Genomic DNA, 17,346 nt, shown 5'->3' with positions numbered 1-17,346 from the left:
GCAAATTAACACTGAGGATATCGTAGTTGCACTATTACCCTAGGTCATGGCGACATTTTCATGTATTGTTAAATTCTTGGTCCAACAGTAATTTGAGAAATTTGCAAAAATTGAACCCTCATGAAAATAACAGCTTATACAGTGATGAAATCCAATTGGATACTACTTCACTGATGTTGAATACACACACAAGGTTAGTCTACATAGGAAGGTCAAAGTTCAAAGGTCAAAGGTCAACTATGTAGATATTAAGCGATATCACAAATTGGAATGAATTTATCACAGTAACACACTGGAGAAAGTTTACAGTGCAAAATTGCACTAGTATTGAGAAATACAACTGAATGAATTCCAGAGTCATTTCAAATGTCATCTTAAAGGGATTGCATAGTATTGGTGGAGATGAAGATCGAGTTTTGAACTTTTTGCAAGATACTAATAAACCACTTATGAAATGTTACAGAGCATACAATTTTTAGAGGAATTCAAAGTTGATTTTATGAAAATTGGTTTTGAAATGGCAGAGATGTCCCGAAACAAAGTAAAACAAAGCGATCCTCATACAAGGCAGGTCCCAACTTTTATTATTTCTTTGTTTTGGATATCTGAACCATATCAAAACCAATTTTCATTAAAATAAACATTGAATTCCTCTTGGAATTACATGCTTTTTCATATTTCATAAGAGATTTTTCATTATCTCACCTAAAAAAAAAGTTAGAAATCTGAAGTCAGGTTTCAACCAAAACTATACCACCCCTTTAACGGAACAGGAAACAGCCATTTAGATCATTTATGACCAAGACATTGCTCAAACACAATCCTCCATATTCATTTTGTTAGTGAAGAGTCTATCAAATGTACATTATTTTGGCAAACAAAACCTGGCCTTCAGTATGAGGCAATTAAAGGGAAAGTGCAAATCATGTTCAAAATGACTTGATAAATATGGAAAAGTCTTAACTGACACACCAATTCTTTTTCACTAAATTTCTCTTTTACTAGAATTCTCTTTTCTTTATCATTTGATACATAGGGAATAGATAATCATCTTTCTGTTAAATTATCCCAGAATTCTAGTAATGATGCCACTTTTCTCCTTCTCTTTTTCTTTTTCTTTTCTTTTTTTTTTTTTTTTTTTTTTTTTTGGGGGGGGGGGGGGGGGGACTTGTTACAGTTACTGAATACTGTATATTCCATATATTCACCAAGTCTAATTTCACAAATCAGAACTTCCCAACAATTTTGCCAGTGGGCAAATTTGTGATCATCGAGTACATCAGTGGAAGGTGAAATCGGAAAGTGTGTGCATCCATTAACACAGTAGGTGTGCAAATATTTCACTGGAGTGCATGCGGATGTCCAACAATAATTTCTTATGTTGTCTACCTACATCAATCTTTGTTTGAGCCAGCTTAAGGTCCACTCTGGCCTGTCTCAGCTTGTCTCCAAACTCCTCCTTCGCTTTCTCCGCACCTTCTCCCTGCTTGCCATGGTGGCGCTGCAGCTTCTCATAGCTCTTCTGCAGCAACTTCAGCTGGATGAGAGGAAAAAGTGGACATATACGTGGTATGGCATGTAAGTCACAGTCCTTGCAGAGGTTTGGGGTTCAATACTACACTATTGCTGCACCAACTTTGGTGAACTGCAAAACAGCTTTATGAAAGATGTATGCTATACATTGTGCAAGATCTGAAATGCACTTCCTTACAAATTCATGCATGACACATTTGTAGCCCTAAAGTGGTGTTATTTCACTGCGGGCCGAAAGGTTAATGCCTCTTTTACTCTCGTCCTACTATTGGGTCCACGGAGCCTGTGTCTTGGGAGTATCTCCCTTTCCATGGAACGTCCATGCACAGGCATGAGGCAAGGACTCCTGTGAGATTATGGTACAACTTTAGCTTGGTCTACTTCAAGGCCCCATACAGGAAATGGCAAGATGCTCATAGACAAAGTGAACACATACACCAGGGTGGTCCACGAGGGGTTTGAGCCTGTAGCTGCAGCATGCTTAAATTTTTGTGCAACATCCTCAACAGCTAGCAACATGCTATGCAGCATCCTCAATTATCATCTATGTAGGACGTTTTAGCGGCGCATTAAAAACGCGTATTGTAGTCCGCTCAATTTTTACCATTCAATATCAGAGCATATTGAACGAAACGCACAGGCCAACGTATTAATTCTCCATAGGCTACCGTTGTTACTTGCCGATCAAGATCACACGATATTCAATTCTGTCTCATCTATCTATCGAGCGCTTGCTGAACGCGCAAACACTTGCTACTAGTGCACGTCACTTTGTTACAATTCACAAGCGTGCATCTTGCTAGTTGTTTGTTTCATACGCAGTTTTAGGGGCTTCCCCTTTTCAGCGCTGGGATGGGACTGCCGAGTCAACTTCCAAGATGAGTAGAAGCCGGGTAATTTTGAGCAGTTTATGCTTGCTCTGCTTGATTGTATAGATGATAATGATTATACAGTTGAACCTCTCTTATCCGGCCTCCCTTTATCCGAATCTCTCTATTATACGGACACAATCTCGCCGTGATTTTTTTTTATAATTACGGGAGGAAAGGGGGATTCCCAACTCCTTGAGAACTCCTACACAAACACACATGAATTACACATTACTTCCAACATGATTAACATACATTACATCAAATTTCCTTCCAAATAGCTTACCTTCAGACATTTTAACATCCCCAAACATCCCCAAATGTAACAATGAAAAGGTTGCAGTATACACATTACTACATGTGGTACTACAATGGGCTACATCAGTACATGTGTATGTATATGTACATGTATGAAGCATTGAGTCTCCCGTATCCGGCCAAATCCCTTATCCGGATGAGCCTCGGTTCCGACTTGTCCGGATACGAGAGGTTCAACTGTATTGGATGGCCTTGATTCATGGAATACCAGGGATTATAAAATGGGTTCAAGAATGTAGCCAATTGGAAGCGCTGAAATGAGTCACGTGTGCGTGTATTAATTTCTCACTAACATGCACGGCCTGACGTCACAATGTTTACACTAGCAGTGCGCACTCAATCAGTTGTTACAAGTGCGTCGCGCGCTACTATACGCGCTGTCAATCCTGTAAACAACTTCTAGTTCAGGCTGCCGGCCGGCCTTTCATGTGTGCATAACATGTGTTTGCGTACGTATACTCTTATACGTACAGTACTTATATGTGCGGGATTTCCGAGTGCGACGTGCATAAATGTTTGGGACGAACATCTTCGGACATCTTGACTCTTGAGCGAGTGCTACATGTAGCTGACTGGTATTGACCCACAAAGGTACGTGAAAAATGCTGTTAGTTTTCGACCCATTTTATAAAACAAATGATGCACAGGATTATTTTGTGGCATTAGTGGAAATACCCTCGAGTGCGCTACATCTCCACTAACGCACTATATCCTGTGCATCATTTGTATAGTATTGCACTTGTTAGGGTCAATATTGCACTCATCTTTGATTCGTGCAATATTGGCCCTAACTCGTGCAATATTCCCTGGTATCCCATTCATAGCCATCCAATATAATATAAATATTGGCAACTTGCTCAAAATGAAATGTAATCAGCGTGTGAAAAACATGTGCAAAACTTGAGAAACATCAAAATACTTGGAAAATTTGTGTCCAAAATATGAGAGAGAACATTGAACACAAACACCACAGCAGGAAATACAGAGTACCTTAAGTGGCGAAATATTGTGTGCTAGATACACGCTCCTGATGTGCACTCCATGCACATACAATTTCCACAATATTCTCATATTTAGAGCTTGCAACATGCTCAAATTTCACGGTGTGGACCACCCTGATACACCATCACCTAATAGCCACATATGATGCACTCCCCCCCCCCCCCCCCCCCCCCCCCCGGGGAAAAAAAAATGCATAGAAAGTCTGTACATTTGTAATCACAAATTGTGAGGATGCAAGACTCAACCAATGGATATTCAGATCAAAGTCTTATTTCATACCTTCCTCAAGTTTATGAGTGCTGTGCCATTACACAGCCAACAATGAAAGGGGCTGGTTGGGAAAGGTCATCTGAGCTGACCAATCAACATGCCATCAGAGTGACCACTGTGCAGTCTCTGAAGAGTGTAAGGCCCCCCCAAAAAAGTGGTTTGTTTGCCCTTCACGACCGACCGAAAATCACGGAAATTTCGGGTCGCCTTTTTTTTCTCTCTCTCTCTTTCAAGTTTATTTTTTTCCTCAAATTTCATCTTCTGCAAATTTGTGAACGGTTTTAAACCCAAAATTATCCATTTTAAGCTAAAGAAAGAGTGAACAAAAATCTAAAAAACGTTTTTAAATCTCATCGACCCGTCGTAATCGTGTTCGGGTCACGCGGGGCAGCAGGCTACGTTTTATAGCATGCATTGCACGCTAGCTACCTTTTTGGCTCACGTGCATAGGTACACTGTAGTGCGATAGCTATACTAGCTAGCTACCGTACCGGCCGCGGCGCAGCGCAACGCGACTGCCAAGATGGCTACTTTGCAGCATCCGTTACCAGCTGTCATGGCACCAAAACTGTTTGGAGTTCAGTTGCCAGCATCTCACTGGAAGGTACTTTTGTGGAGCTGTTTGCAAAATTTAACAAATGTTGTAAGTATCTTGTCAGTGAGTGTTTCTGCCTCGCCTACGGGTGTGATTTCACGGAGCACGCGAACAATTTGCGAAGGTCGCGAATGGAAAAATCTAATACTTGGAAAAGTTTTTCGCCGAATGTGTTCCGACAATGAAGCTGAAAACCATTCTTGCGCAAATTTGTGCGAAGTTCTCACGGCGTATGTGCGAATGTCGTGTGTATCATTGCTAAAGTACAGCATGTTACGTACACGAAGAACACGCGACGGAAATGCGAACAACGCAATTTTTTCAACAATCATCATGGGGAGAAAATGTACCCAAGGAGAGGTCTGAGCTGTCTTGAGTTGAAGTTTTTTTTTTTTTCCTGTATTTTTCCTTTTTTTTTTCTAATTTCTCTATTGTGAGCGTGCCTAGAGTTTTTTTTAGGACCTATCTCCACTGGTAAACCATTTGATTTTTTTTTATTGCAGTTTCTCCAAACCACAATCTTGAGTTTTAAATGTAATTTTGGCATACTTCAGATTCATTTTAAGTGTATTCTGCGATTTCTTTGTACATAAAACATATCTTTCTCTTTGCTAGTCTTTAATTTCTTTTTTTACAATAAAGTTGTTAATAAATGTTTAATGTTTAGATGTATGCTATGATTTTGCTTTGTAGAAAACGTAGGTACTGCATACATCCGCCAAGCATGTGCTAAACGTTCTTGAGAATGTCTTAAAAGATAGGCGCAACAGTTTGCGGTCACGTCGTAAAATGATTGGAAAAACTTCACAAATTTCGCGAAACATACGCGAGACATTGTCCAAAGTTTCGGGGTCTGTTTGGGATTTCACAAGCATTTTGCAAACATCCCGCATGTCTTGCGAAGGTCTTGCGCATATGACGAGGCTTTAAAGACACTTTCGAGAACGAATCACAAACAAATCACAAACAAGTGTGCGGAAAAACTTCGCAAAAAATTTCAGAATTTCTTGAAATTCTCGCCGAAGTAAAAACAACATTCACGAACAATGACGACGCTTCCAAACCCTCACATTTGTTTGGTGATCTTTTGCAGACTAAAATACGAATGCAGGATTTTGCCATTCACGACCTTCGCAAATCGTTCGCGCGCTCCGTGAAATCACACCTTACCGTTCCTTGGCAAGACGTAAATTTGAATGAATTCCTTGGAGTTTTGAGTGCATTAAACTTGCGCCACATCCTGTACAAAGTTGAACTAGAACTCGAAGTATTGCCAGAAGGATGAGTGTACAAAATGCCCTGCCAAAGTTACAAAATTGCATGGGTAAAAAGGGTATTAAAAAAAAAAAAAAAAAAAAACCCACCTACCGACCCTCTTGGGTTTTGACAATTAAGGGCAAACAAACAATTTTTTTTTTTCGGCCTAATCATGAAGAATCTCTTCCAATAGCTAGACAGTTTCCAAGTACAACACATCTTCTAAGACTCTTTCTGCAGCAGAGGAAAAGTTAATGATGTAATGTATGGCTTCCCTTGTACCGGTAATCACTAGCATGATTGGGGTTCAACCGCACTCAAGCAGACAAAATTTGTCATTATGCATTTTGTAGAGCTGCACTTTTTCACCCGAATTCACAAAGGTGGTACAAATGAAACCATGGTTTAAACCATGGACAAAAATCATGGAGCGCCAAGTGTCGCATGGAATATTTCGTTACAAAATCAGTCATTTCGTAAATGAAATTATTATTTTGCAACAAAATGACAACATTTTGTAACTAAACGAACATTTCGACCACAAAATGCCAATTTCGTAATGAAATATTCCGTGTGACACTTGGCACTCCATGGTTTTTGTCCATGGTTTAAACCATGGTTTCATTTGTACCACCTTCGTGAATTCGGGCTTTGTTTGGAAGACTAAGAGGGATATGGTTGAAATTTCCTTGTATAACTGTGACTATGGTTGCAAAAAATGCTCATGGTGGTACGCACAACACCATTCAATATTTCAAAGGATAATGATTACAGAATTGAGAAAGCTGGAATTATGGATAGAATTTTACAATGGAAGAGAGTTTTTGTATTCATTAGTGGATTTACAGTTATTGAATACTGTACCCGATCTTATATTTGAGCCTTATACAGTCAAACCAGCTTTAGTGTCTGTCTCCCTATAAAGACCACTTGTCCATTATGACCACTGATCCATTTTCCTTCAAAGCATTTGACACTTTGAGGAACCTGTCTGTAAAGTGCACAGTAATATCAAAGCCAACAATCTACTGTATACGCTATATATTTCGCGTGGGTTTTATTTTCGCGAATTTCGCGAGTCGGGAGCTATTCGCGAAATTAACAACACGCGAAAATATTACCTTCCAAAATGAATCCCTTGCCTTGATGATACGAACATTTCAGTACTAGTATACCATGTCACGGCTTACCGAACAGACCATACTGGCTAAGCTTGTTTACGCACGTCCACGTCTACTTACGAATACTGTAGAGAGCCAATCCATTATCGCAAGGGGACCACTCGTCAGAAATCTAGCGTGATGGACTTAACCACTTCAAAAATGTTGAATTCTAACTTACTAGTTCGCAGAGTTTGGTAAGTTTTTTTCATGCAGTGTATAACTAGTATCATTCTTATTTGCTAGTAAGTTGAAAATTCACACTTTCTTTGCCACTTCATATTTTCTCTGGTCCCCCAATCGCGAATTTAACCACTCGCGAAAATGTGTGACAGCGGCAATTCGCGAAAATTTATGTACGCGAAAATTATAGCGTATACAGTAACTCCACTTGCATATGAAATCATTTGCACCCTAGCACTGAGACAGTATCATGTAGACTCTTCAAGAATTTGACCAGCCTGTCTGATCTGAAATTATTCCTTTAAAGAACAATCCTTCTCCTCCTTCATCTCGTCAACCTTCTACTTTGGCTTTTTCTTCCTTAGTTAAAATCCAGGCACGTAAATGTCCTGCTGTCACCTAACTTCATGATATAACCACTCTAATATCTGCAAAATTATGATTTAGGGTCACTCTGAGTGATCATGGATCTATTTCCCTTGAGGGATTCACACCATACCTTTGCACAGAAAGCTCAAGCTGTAAATACACTAAATCATCTTTGCTATTTACGGCTGCCCAGCTCACCTCTTTGCGCAGGACATCGACCTGCTGTTCATACTGTGACACCAGTTCCTTCTGACTTCTCTCCATGCCCGTCAACTCGTGAGTCAGTCGACTGACCTACAAACCAAATCACAGGAGTCCGAGCCTTCATGTAATCACATAGATGTGGATACTTGCAATCACATAGATGTGGATACAAGATCAAATTGATCAGCACCATTCACGCTGCCTCATTGATTCGTTACCAAAATGAATTCTGGAATTTGGTGCAACACATTGGATAGGATCTCATCTTAATCATGAAAACAATAACATGAGGTTCAAATAATGTATTGAAATCGTGTTTTGAATTTTTATTTTTTATTTTGCAAGCTTGAGTTGCTCACCAATATCCTCTCAGTGTCCTAACCCAGGGCTGCACACTAACCCATTTTTTCTGCCGGTCCAACCTGTCTCTGTCGGGCCGGTAAATGCTCCGTTTTACCATTTTTTACCGGTCCGAACAGAAAATTTACCGGTCAACAACGACAACCTAAAAAAAAAAAAACATTAAATGAATTGCAAACTTATTTTGTTGTTTTTTATGGATGTACCCCCCCCCCACCCATGTACATTTTACAGATTAATATCTTTTTTGTAAAACTTGCATTATTTATTGCACAAGAAATTTTTAAAAAAATATAGGAAAAAATAGAATGTTTGTTTGTAAATTACAGTGTAAAATGATAATGAACAAAACCATATTGTATCAAATGCGTTTGTGACTTTTTCTAAACATTGGCGCACGAATTTGCTGCGTAACCTGCTCTTGGTGGTCAGTTGGATTGCGACGATTTAATGAATTATTTTAGCTGTGATATTTTCTGATGCACGCGCTACAAGGGGTTCTTTATTTATCTCCCGATAATCTATACGCATTTGTGCATGCGTTTTTGAAAGGTACACGACATGCAGGGCCGAATTCGCAATCCTTTTTGCGCCCATTTCCACCTCAAATATTAGCGGGATTGTGACGATTTCATAAATTACTTCGGCTGTAATATTTTCTGATGCACGCGCCAAAAGGGGTTGAAAATTTGTCCTTTATTTTTTCCCGATAAACTCTTCGAATTTCGTAAGTGCGTTCTTATAAGATGCACCACATGGCCGAATTCATGATACTTTTTGTGCCTATTTCTACCTCAAATATCAGCGGGATTGTGACGATTCATAAATTACTTCAGCTGTAATCTTTTATGTTGCACGTGCCAAAAGGGGTTGACAATGTGTCCTTTATTTTTTCCCGATAAACTCTTCGAATTTTGTAAGTGCGTTCTTAAAAGATGTTCCACACAGCCGAATTCATGATACTTTTAGCGCCTATTTCTACCTCAAATATCAGCGGAATTGTGGCGATTTCATGAATTACTTCGGATGAAACTTTTTGTGATGCACGCACCGGCTAGAATGGTTGAAAATGCGTTCTTTATTTTTTTCTCCCCATAATCTCTTCGCATTCCGTACATGCGTTCTTGAAAGGTACCGGTATACGACACGGCCGAATTCACGATCCTTTTTGCGCCTATTTCTACCTCAAATATCAGCGGGATTGCGATGATTTCATGTATGACTTCGGATGTAATCTTTTATGATACACGCGCCAAAAGGGGTTGAAAATGTGTCCTTTATTTTTCCCCGATAAACTCTTCGCATTTCGTAAATGCGTTCTAAAAAGATACACGACACGGCCAAAAATCATGATTCTTTTGCGCCTATCGTTTCCTCAAACTTCAACGGGATTGCGATGATTTCATGAATTATTATTCGAATGTAATCTTTGTGATGCAGGGGCTAAAAGGGGTTAAAAATGTGTCCTGTATTTTTCACCCAATAATCACTTCGCATTGCGTACATGCCTATACGTCACGGCCGAATTCACAATCCTTTTAGCGCCTATTTTTATCAAATATCAGCGGGATTGCGATATGTCATTAATTATTTCGGCTGTAATCTTTTGTGATACATGCACCAGAAGGGTTGAAAATGCTTTCTTTATTTTTCTCCCGATAATTTCTTCGCATTTGTGCATGCGTTTTCAAAATTATACACTGCATGCAGGGCCGAATTCGAGATTCTTTTTTGCGCCTATTATTGTTTACTCAAATTCCAACGGGATTGCGAAATTTTCATGAATTACTATTCGGCTGTAATCTATATGATGCAAGCGCCAAAAGGGGTGAAATAATGTGTCCTTTATTTTTCTCCCGCTAATCTTTTCCCATTTCGTACATGCGTTCTTAAAAGGTATACGACACGGCCGAATTCACGATCCTTTTTGCGCCTATTTCTACCTCAAATATCAGCGGGATTGTGGCGATTTCATGAATAACTTCGGATGTACTCTTTTGTAATGCACGCACCAGAAGGGTAAAAATGTGTTTTTAATTTTCTCCCGATAATCTCGTCGCATTTATGCATGCGTTTTTGATAACCAACACGGCATGCAGGACTGAATTTAAGATCCTTTTTGCGCCTAATATTTCCTCAAATTTCAACGGGATTGCGTTGATTTTATGAATTGTTATTCGGCTGTTATCTTTTATGATGCACTCACCAAATGTGTCCTTTATTTGTTTTTGTTTTTTCTCCTCTACAATCTCTTCGCATTTCGTAAGTAAGCTTTTGAAAAATACGACGCGGCCGGTCGAATTCATGATCCTTTTTTTACCTTTTCTACCTCAAATATGTAAGCGGGACTGCGATGATTTCATGATTTCTTTTCTCCCTAGTATTTTCTCTTCACATTTTGTGCATGCGTTCTTAAAAAGTACACGGAAGGGCCGATTTCGTGATCCTTTTTGCGCCTATCTTCATTATGAGACCATTCTGAACAAATGAAAATATTCATTTGTGAAATGACTGTGTAAAATGAAAATAAATGCAATCAGATCCATTTACTGTATCACTGTATATCGAATATCTTTTTACTTTTTCTAAAAATCGACACAAGCAAATTAGTTATAACATAACTGCCACGCTGCTGTGAAGCCGGGATCGGATCGATCTTGCGTTAAAAAATCATGAGTAAAATGACCCTGAAATGCGTGCGCTTCTATCAATGTTTCTTGTCTGGCATGACCGCCGATCGCAAGCAAACGAAAAGCAGTCTAAATACACTGTACATGCTTTGTATGTATTGCATTGCATGGCAGTGCGTGAGCAGCGCCAAATGCGCAAACGAGCGCGAATAACTGGTCGACTGCTAGTACTCAAAACTAATATGTTTACTGTACAAATTGCACCGGTAGACAAAAACGAAAACTTGCGTAAAACTTGTTGAACAGTGCGATATCTTGCATTCTGTTTTTCCCTGATCGGGGCTGCTCTTTTTCTTTCTACTGACCCCACCAATGCTTTTTTTTTTTTTTTTTTTTAATGGTCATGTCGGACCGGTAACTTGTGGATTTCCTGAAAAGTTACCGGTCCGACAGTGACTTTTACCGGTCTTTGACCGTCGGACCGGCGCCAGTGTGCAGCCCTGCCTAACCCTTCTGCAATCCCCCGCTCCCATATTCTTACTGCTTGAGTGTTCATTCAATACCTCGAAAAGACAGGAGATGGAGCTAACATACCTCAGCTGATTTCAGATCCAAAGTCATCTTGACAGAGGTAAGCTCTTCTTCCCGTTGCTTCAACTGCGCCTCTGTGGACTTTAAACTGGCCTCCCACTCCAGCCGCTTGCTGTTGACCATGATATCTATTTGACGCATCAGCTCCTGCAGTTCTGCCTCACATGATGACAGTGACCCATCAAAGAGACTGGGAAACAAGACCGAATACAGAAAACTCTCTAGTGAAGCTCAGATAGGATTTGTTGAGATTATTGCAATCATGTAATGCTAAATTATGACTCTAAATCCACTGCCATGATTGTACACTATTAACTCATTGAGGACAGACTGATTTTATACGCATTTCCCAGACACCTGCCCGAGTATTCTCCGGACTCGTCTTCAACAGGTTAAGTCACATTTCAAACTGACATATGCACCCATTCTGTCAGAGAACAGGAGAAAACATTGATCAGTTTCAAAGGCTGTTGGAATGCGACATGATTTTGCTATCATGATAATAACAAAATGAATGATGATAAGTACACTGTAGTTGCTTTTAAAAGGTTTACTTACTGTACCTATTGCTTTGACATGAATTATATCATCAGACATACAAATAACAACGCATGACAAAGGACATGATTTTCTCTTTACATTGCAATAAAAGTTTCAAAACTCTGATTTTGCATTGTTGACAAATAAGTGCAAATCTTTCATCTAAAAGCACCGGATAAATGCTACATAATATGTAATTTGACTGAAAAAGTGACATAATGTAGGAATCAGATACACATTACCAGACTTACCCAGCCATCTGAGCTTGCTGCTGTATATCTCCCATGGCTGGTGGAATACTCACTGGAAGCTCCTGTAGCCTTAGGACAATGATGTTACATTTTCTCTTCAATCACTTTCATCTGCATAAGACATGGACAATACATGAAAATTACAAATTTTATTTGTATAGGCCATGGATCTCTACATAATTCATTTTGTTTCCAACATATTTCGAAAATAGCCTACACTACTGGTTTTATGTGTGTAATTCCATCAGCATGGGCATTCACTCAGAAAAATCCTCCTCTGGGCCCAGCTGCCTCCTGCGTTTAAGGCTTATGCATATATCGCGAGGAATGAGCCAAGACACACATACCAGGCCAAGAAAGGGGAAATCTGTCAACCAAGACCTCAAGTAGTACTGGGGGTTGTAAAAATTAAGTCAAAATTGTTGTGTGGTTTTAGAATGATATGACCTGCATAGCCCACCCGATGCCCAACCAGACATGTAACTTCACATCAAAACTTAAATGTTGTACTTCAGGTGACAGCTACACTTGTTGTACTAGACTTTTACTCATGTTTATGCTGTTACAATGTAGCCAATCAACTTGAAGCACAAGACTCGGAATGAATATCAAAAAAGCAGATCTGAAGAGGACTGCGAAAACTTATAAAAACATACAGAAACAGAGCAACAGTTACAAGTTACAAGAGCCAAGGCAGCCTTTGAAAACAAAATTGCTGAGGAAGCGAAAGAGAATGCACAGAACTTTTGGAATTATGTTTGAAGTAAATCAAAAATGAATCCAGGCATTCTTGAACAAATTACTCAGGATGGCACATGGGCCAAATCAGATCAAGGAAAGGCTGTCATTCTAAATGCCTTCTTGAAGAGTGTTTTCACCATACGAGAATATAACATTAGACAAATTGCTTTGCAAGTCGGACATCAGCAAGTCGCCATGACTGGATGGAATCCACTCTGGAGTATTGAGAGAGGTCCGTGAAGAAGTCTGCATACCACTTCAAATCATCTTTAATGATACCAAGCTGATGCAAGAGGGCACTGTATCAGACTCTTGGAGGCAAGCTACTGTAGTGCCCCTCTTTAAAAGGGGGAAGAAAAGTGATCCTGCCAACTACAGGCCAGTCAGCGAAGTGCAAAATCATGGAGATGTTGGTGAGGATCGAAATTGATAAACATTTACACGACAACACAAATTGCTGTCCAATGACCAACATGGATTCTGTAGTGGGAGATCCCAGGTGTGACTTAACTTTGGAGGAATGGACTAGATTGATTGATAGTGCCCACAGTGACTGTTTATACCTGGATTTTTGGAAAGCTTTTGACAGGAAAGCATTCCACATGAGTGACTCCTGCAAAAACTAGAAGCATTAAATGCAGCCACCTTCTCCAATGGAATGAGACATACCTCACTGGATAGATCTCAAAATTCATAGCTACCAAGACCGACACCTGAGACTAGAGTAGAATCTAACATAGCGAGACTGAGTAAATTTTAATTGCAATATGGCCGGCCTGGTGTGGCTGCGGGCTCCTTCTTTCATCCCAAATACAAGAAAGGGTGTGTGAGGATCTAGCATACATTTGTACATGTACTCAAGAAAGTACAACAGATGACAACAAGACTGCTTCCAAACCTTCATCATCTAGCTAAAGTAGTAGAATATGCAGAGCAACCGAAACTCTTCTCAAGTTACCTCAAGTCAAGTTACCCACCTTTGCATACACAGAACGAAGCAAACAAATAAACGTTTAAAGCCTAACACGAACAGGCTAACTGTTATTGTTAAGCTATTACTAAAGCCAAGGTAACTATAAAGCTTATTCACAATCACCTAAGAACTGTATTTTATTTTTATGATTAACAATGATTAAACTCTTCAAGCACAAGTGACGCCGATGGGGGCACACATCAACATTACAAGCCTGCAGCAGATGTTTTATAAGTCTCTACTCCCAAGTTAACTGCGACAGCCGCCACACGAAGTGTGGCGCCTTGCGGCGCGGTCTCCGGGGCTACTCCCAAGTAAACTAAAGTACGAGTGAGAAAATTCAAGTTGGTCTAACGTTAACGCTCAAGGATGGACAGCAGTGCCAGTGCAGTGCAAGTGGAGCACACGTTTCGACACCGGCTACGAAAAAAAAATCAATATGTGGGACTGAAACTGAAAACTTGCGGCTACTCACTCCCAATCCCTATCAGCGAGTACAACTAAAACTCTACATTTATGTAACACTATATCAGTAAGATGACAAAACGAACTCCTGAGATTTTATGTACACAGGAAATGTGCCTGAACCACAGGCAAAGTACATGTTAACGATAGTAACTTACAAATTCGTTCAAATTACCGCCGCAAGATGACGTATTTTGTTGTGTCCGCTCTTATTGCCCTTGCATTTGCACCACTTGCACTAAGTGCACTGTGTGTGTTTTTTTATGTACACTGCGCGCGCAACAGCGTTGCGTAATACACCGCACCATATAGTATTCCACAAAGTTTTTTTTTCTTCTTTATCCAAGTTTTACAAATTATCAGCAGGATGGAGAGGGGGGGGGGGGATATTGGAAGACAAAAGGGAGATAAAAGACAAAATAGACTGTGTATTCATTGCAATCTGGCTCGTATAGGAGATGATTTTCACTACTTACTTGAAAGTCAAAGGATGGAGACATGTCAGAAGAATTATTTATCAAACCGTATTAATATAGAATGCGTCAAAAATGCTTAATCAAAATGTGTCACTATTGTTTAATTCGGAATGTATGATAAGGAGTTATTAAATCTAGCCAAGTTTTCCAAGGAGGTAACAAAGCTCCACTTTCGACAAAATACATTTCATTTTTTTTTTTTTAGGTATGATTCAATATCAATTCAATTCAAAGCAACGTTATTTCCATCAGCAAAGTAATAGGCCTACATAAAAGTATAAAGATTTATGTTTTTTGTTTTGAGTGTGTGTTCAGAAGTATGTGCCATCATTGTACACACTGGAATACGTGAGTGTGTGCATTTTTTTTTTAATCTAAAGAGTTTTTCATGTACATGAATGATTATTATATGTAGATAATGACGATATTTGTTACTGATATAGTAGTAACTATACGCCATAGCACTACTAATGATGATAATAATGATAATTCACTTGTATGGCAGACAACAATATGAGAATAAGTACATTTCATAAAAGTGCACCATGCAGCTACATCTATGTGCAATAAGTGATATATATTCATAATAAATATGAATGTTTTGTCTACTACAGGCATATCAACTTTGTATTTCTTTATCCACTACTAAAATGGTTACTTGACCCCCAAATTCTACTGGTTCTTTTTGAGCGGTAGGAGTTCAGATATTTTTAACAGCGTCAGGATGCACAAACAAATTCTACAGCTTCGTTGAATACTCAGTATATGTATGTGTGTGTGTGTGCGTGTTTTGTGTGTGTGTGTGTGTGTGTGTGTGTGTGTGTGTGTGTGTGTGCTTAATAAAGACGAACGTGGTGGACATACGACTTATATATTATGAAGACCTACAAGTTCTGCTGGCCTGCTGCAACAACATAGCTCGAGTTTTCTTCTGTCTCCATCTCGATGCTTCGTCCATCAACGGAAGGCATATCTCACCTACATCTTGAGGTGGATTACCTGTATTACCTGTCATCATACGACATTTTGGTTAGCTCACTCACTTGAAAATTACACAACATTGTCATATTATGATACCTGCATCACTGCATCTTGTGTATCCTCTTTATCTTGTGTGTCACTGTCTTGATATCGATATATATTTCTTCTATTCAAGAACGGTGATCGAGGAGGTGTCTGCTTTGGCTCCTAAAACTCACTGGTGTGGATACTGCATGCTATTTTAATCACAACGTTTTACACGGCTTAACATTGCAACCAATGAGGAGCGTTGAATTTCGCAGTGATTCGCCGCCATCTTGGAATCTACAGCTTTGTTGAAGAGAGCATCTTATGAAGTAAGTATCTGTTGCATTTTCTGAATTCATGGTACGTTTGGTTAACGTTTATTATTTAAACAACGCTAAACTTTAGTATTGTGATGCACTGTTTCATCGATGTGTGTTTATCATTTATTTTCGTCGTCCGTTTTAATGTGTTTTGACATTTTCACGATCTCTCATAACTTTTCTCTTGAGCTTTTGCGTGGATTCTACAATATGATACAAAGAATTATGTTCAGTAAGCCAAAGCTGAAAACAGATTGAAATATGTTGAGTGTGTTTTTCGTGAGAGATGAATATCTGACGTATTATTATTTTCCGGACTACTAGCGTATTATGTGTTCAGAATAATGTGTATGCTTATCATTTATTTTTTGATTAATTTCGAACTGAATATCGTTTTGAAATCTACATTTTTCTTGAAGAGACCATCTGATCAAGTAAGTATTCGTTGCATTTTTTGAATTTATGGTACTTTTTTTATCACTTATGTTTTGATTAATTTCAAGTTAAATATCATTATATTTCTGTAACTTTGTCTTTCAAGAATACGATGTAGGAACGAAAATGCAATTGTAACATTTCGAAATTTGGGTAGAATTTGAATTTTTGCAAATAAAAAAAAATCAAGTTTCACCAGCTAATTCAATAAGATTTTCAGATATAACGAAACACAGTTAATTGTTGCGTTTTCTCTTTTGTGACATGTTCGGTGTTGCAGTGGCTGTCATGATAAAGATATATAAAGAGGCTTTATGAGCAGGGAACCCATTCCTCGTAACAAAACAATTGAAAAGATAAATTATTCTCTAGGATTTGCACACATTAAAAAGCAGGCAAATATAGGTGCAAAAGCGGGGGGGGGGGGGTTACGAATGACCTACAATATGTAGTTTGATTTTACGTACACGATGCTCAAAGTGATCATGAAATGACATACCTATATGCGTTTCTGTGTGCAGCTCTCAATACTATTGTATTTCAATATCTCATACATAGATATATATATATATATATATATATATATATATATATAGCAATAATAACGTCACAATAGAGGAATGCATTAAATGCCAATTGCCTTGATTTTAATTCAAAATCCGAATTTTCGTCAGGGATGAAAGTGCTCATAGACACTATGAGCACTTTCATCCCTGACGAAGGGGGAGGCCCCCGAAAATTCGGATTTTGAATTGAAATCAAGGCAACTGGCATTTAATGCATTCGTCTATTGTGA

The 17,346-nt window shown here is 39.0% G+C and overlaps 1 protein-coding gene across 1 annotated transcript in view; it reads right to left on the bottom strand.

The window, feature by feature from the left end:
* LOC139742185 (centrosomal protein of 63 kDa-like) overlaps nt 1-14,513 on the bottom strand; it is a 34,024-nt gene extending 19,511 nt beyond the window's left edge. Inside the window, exons 1-5 of the mRNA XM_071652763.1 lie at nt 14,470-14,513; nt 12,133-12,243; nt 11,345-11,531; nt 7,755-7,850; nt 1,394-1,537 (exon numbers count right to left, since the gene is read on the bottom strand). Of these exons, the coding sequence (XP_071508864.1) occupies nt 1,394-1,537; nt 7,755-7,850; nt 11,345-11,531; nt 12,133-12,167 (462 nt within the window). The 5' untranslated portion in view covers nt 12,168-12,243; nt 14,470-14,513. The remainder of the gene's footprint in view (nt 1-1,393; nt 1,538-7,754; nt 7,851-11,344; nt 11,532-12,132; nt 12,244-14,469) is intronic.
* Between the last annotated feature and the right edge of the window lie 2,833 nt (nt 14,514-17,346).

This window comes from Diadema antillarum, unplaced genomic scaffold (genome assembly GCF_040938485.1).
Source record: "Diadema antillarum isolate AM-2024a unplaced genomic scaffold, OU_Dant_1.0 seq00000984_RagTag, whole genome shotgun sequence".
In the NCBI taxonomy this organism is placed as follows: domain Eukaryota; kingdom Metazoa; phylum Echinodermata; class Echinoidea; order Diadematoida; family Diadematidae; genus Diadema; species Diadema antillarum.
Note: the sequence above shows the minus strand (reverse complement) of the source record. Positions and strands in the feature narration are given on the sequence as shown.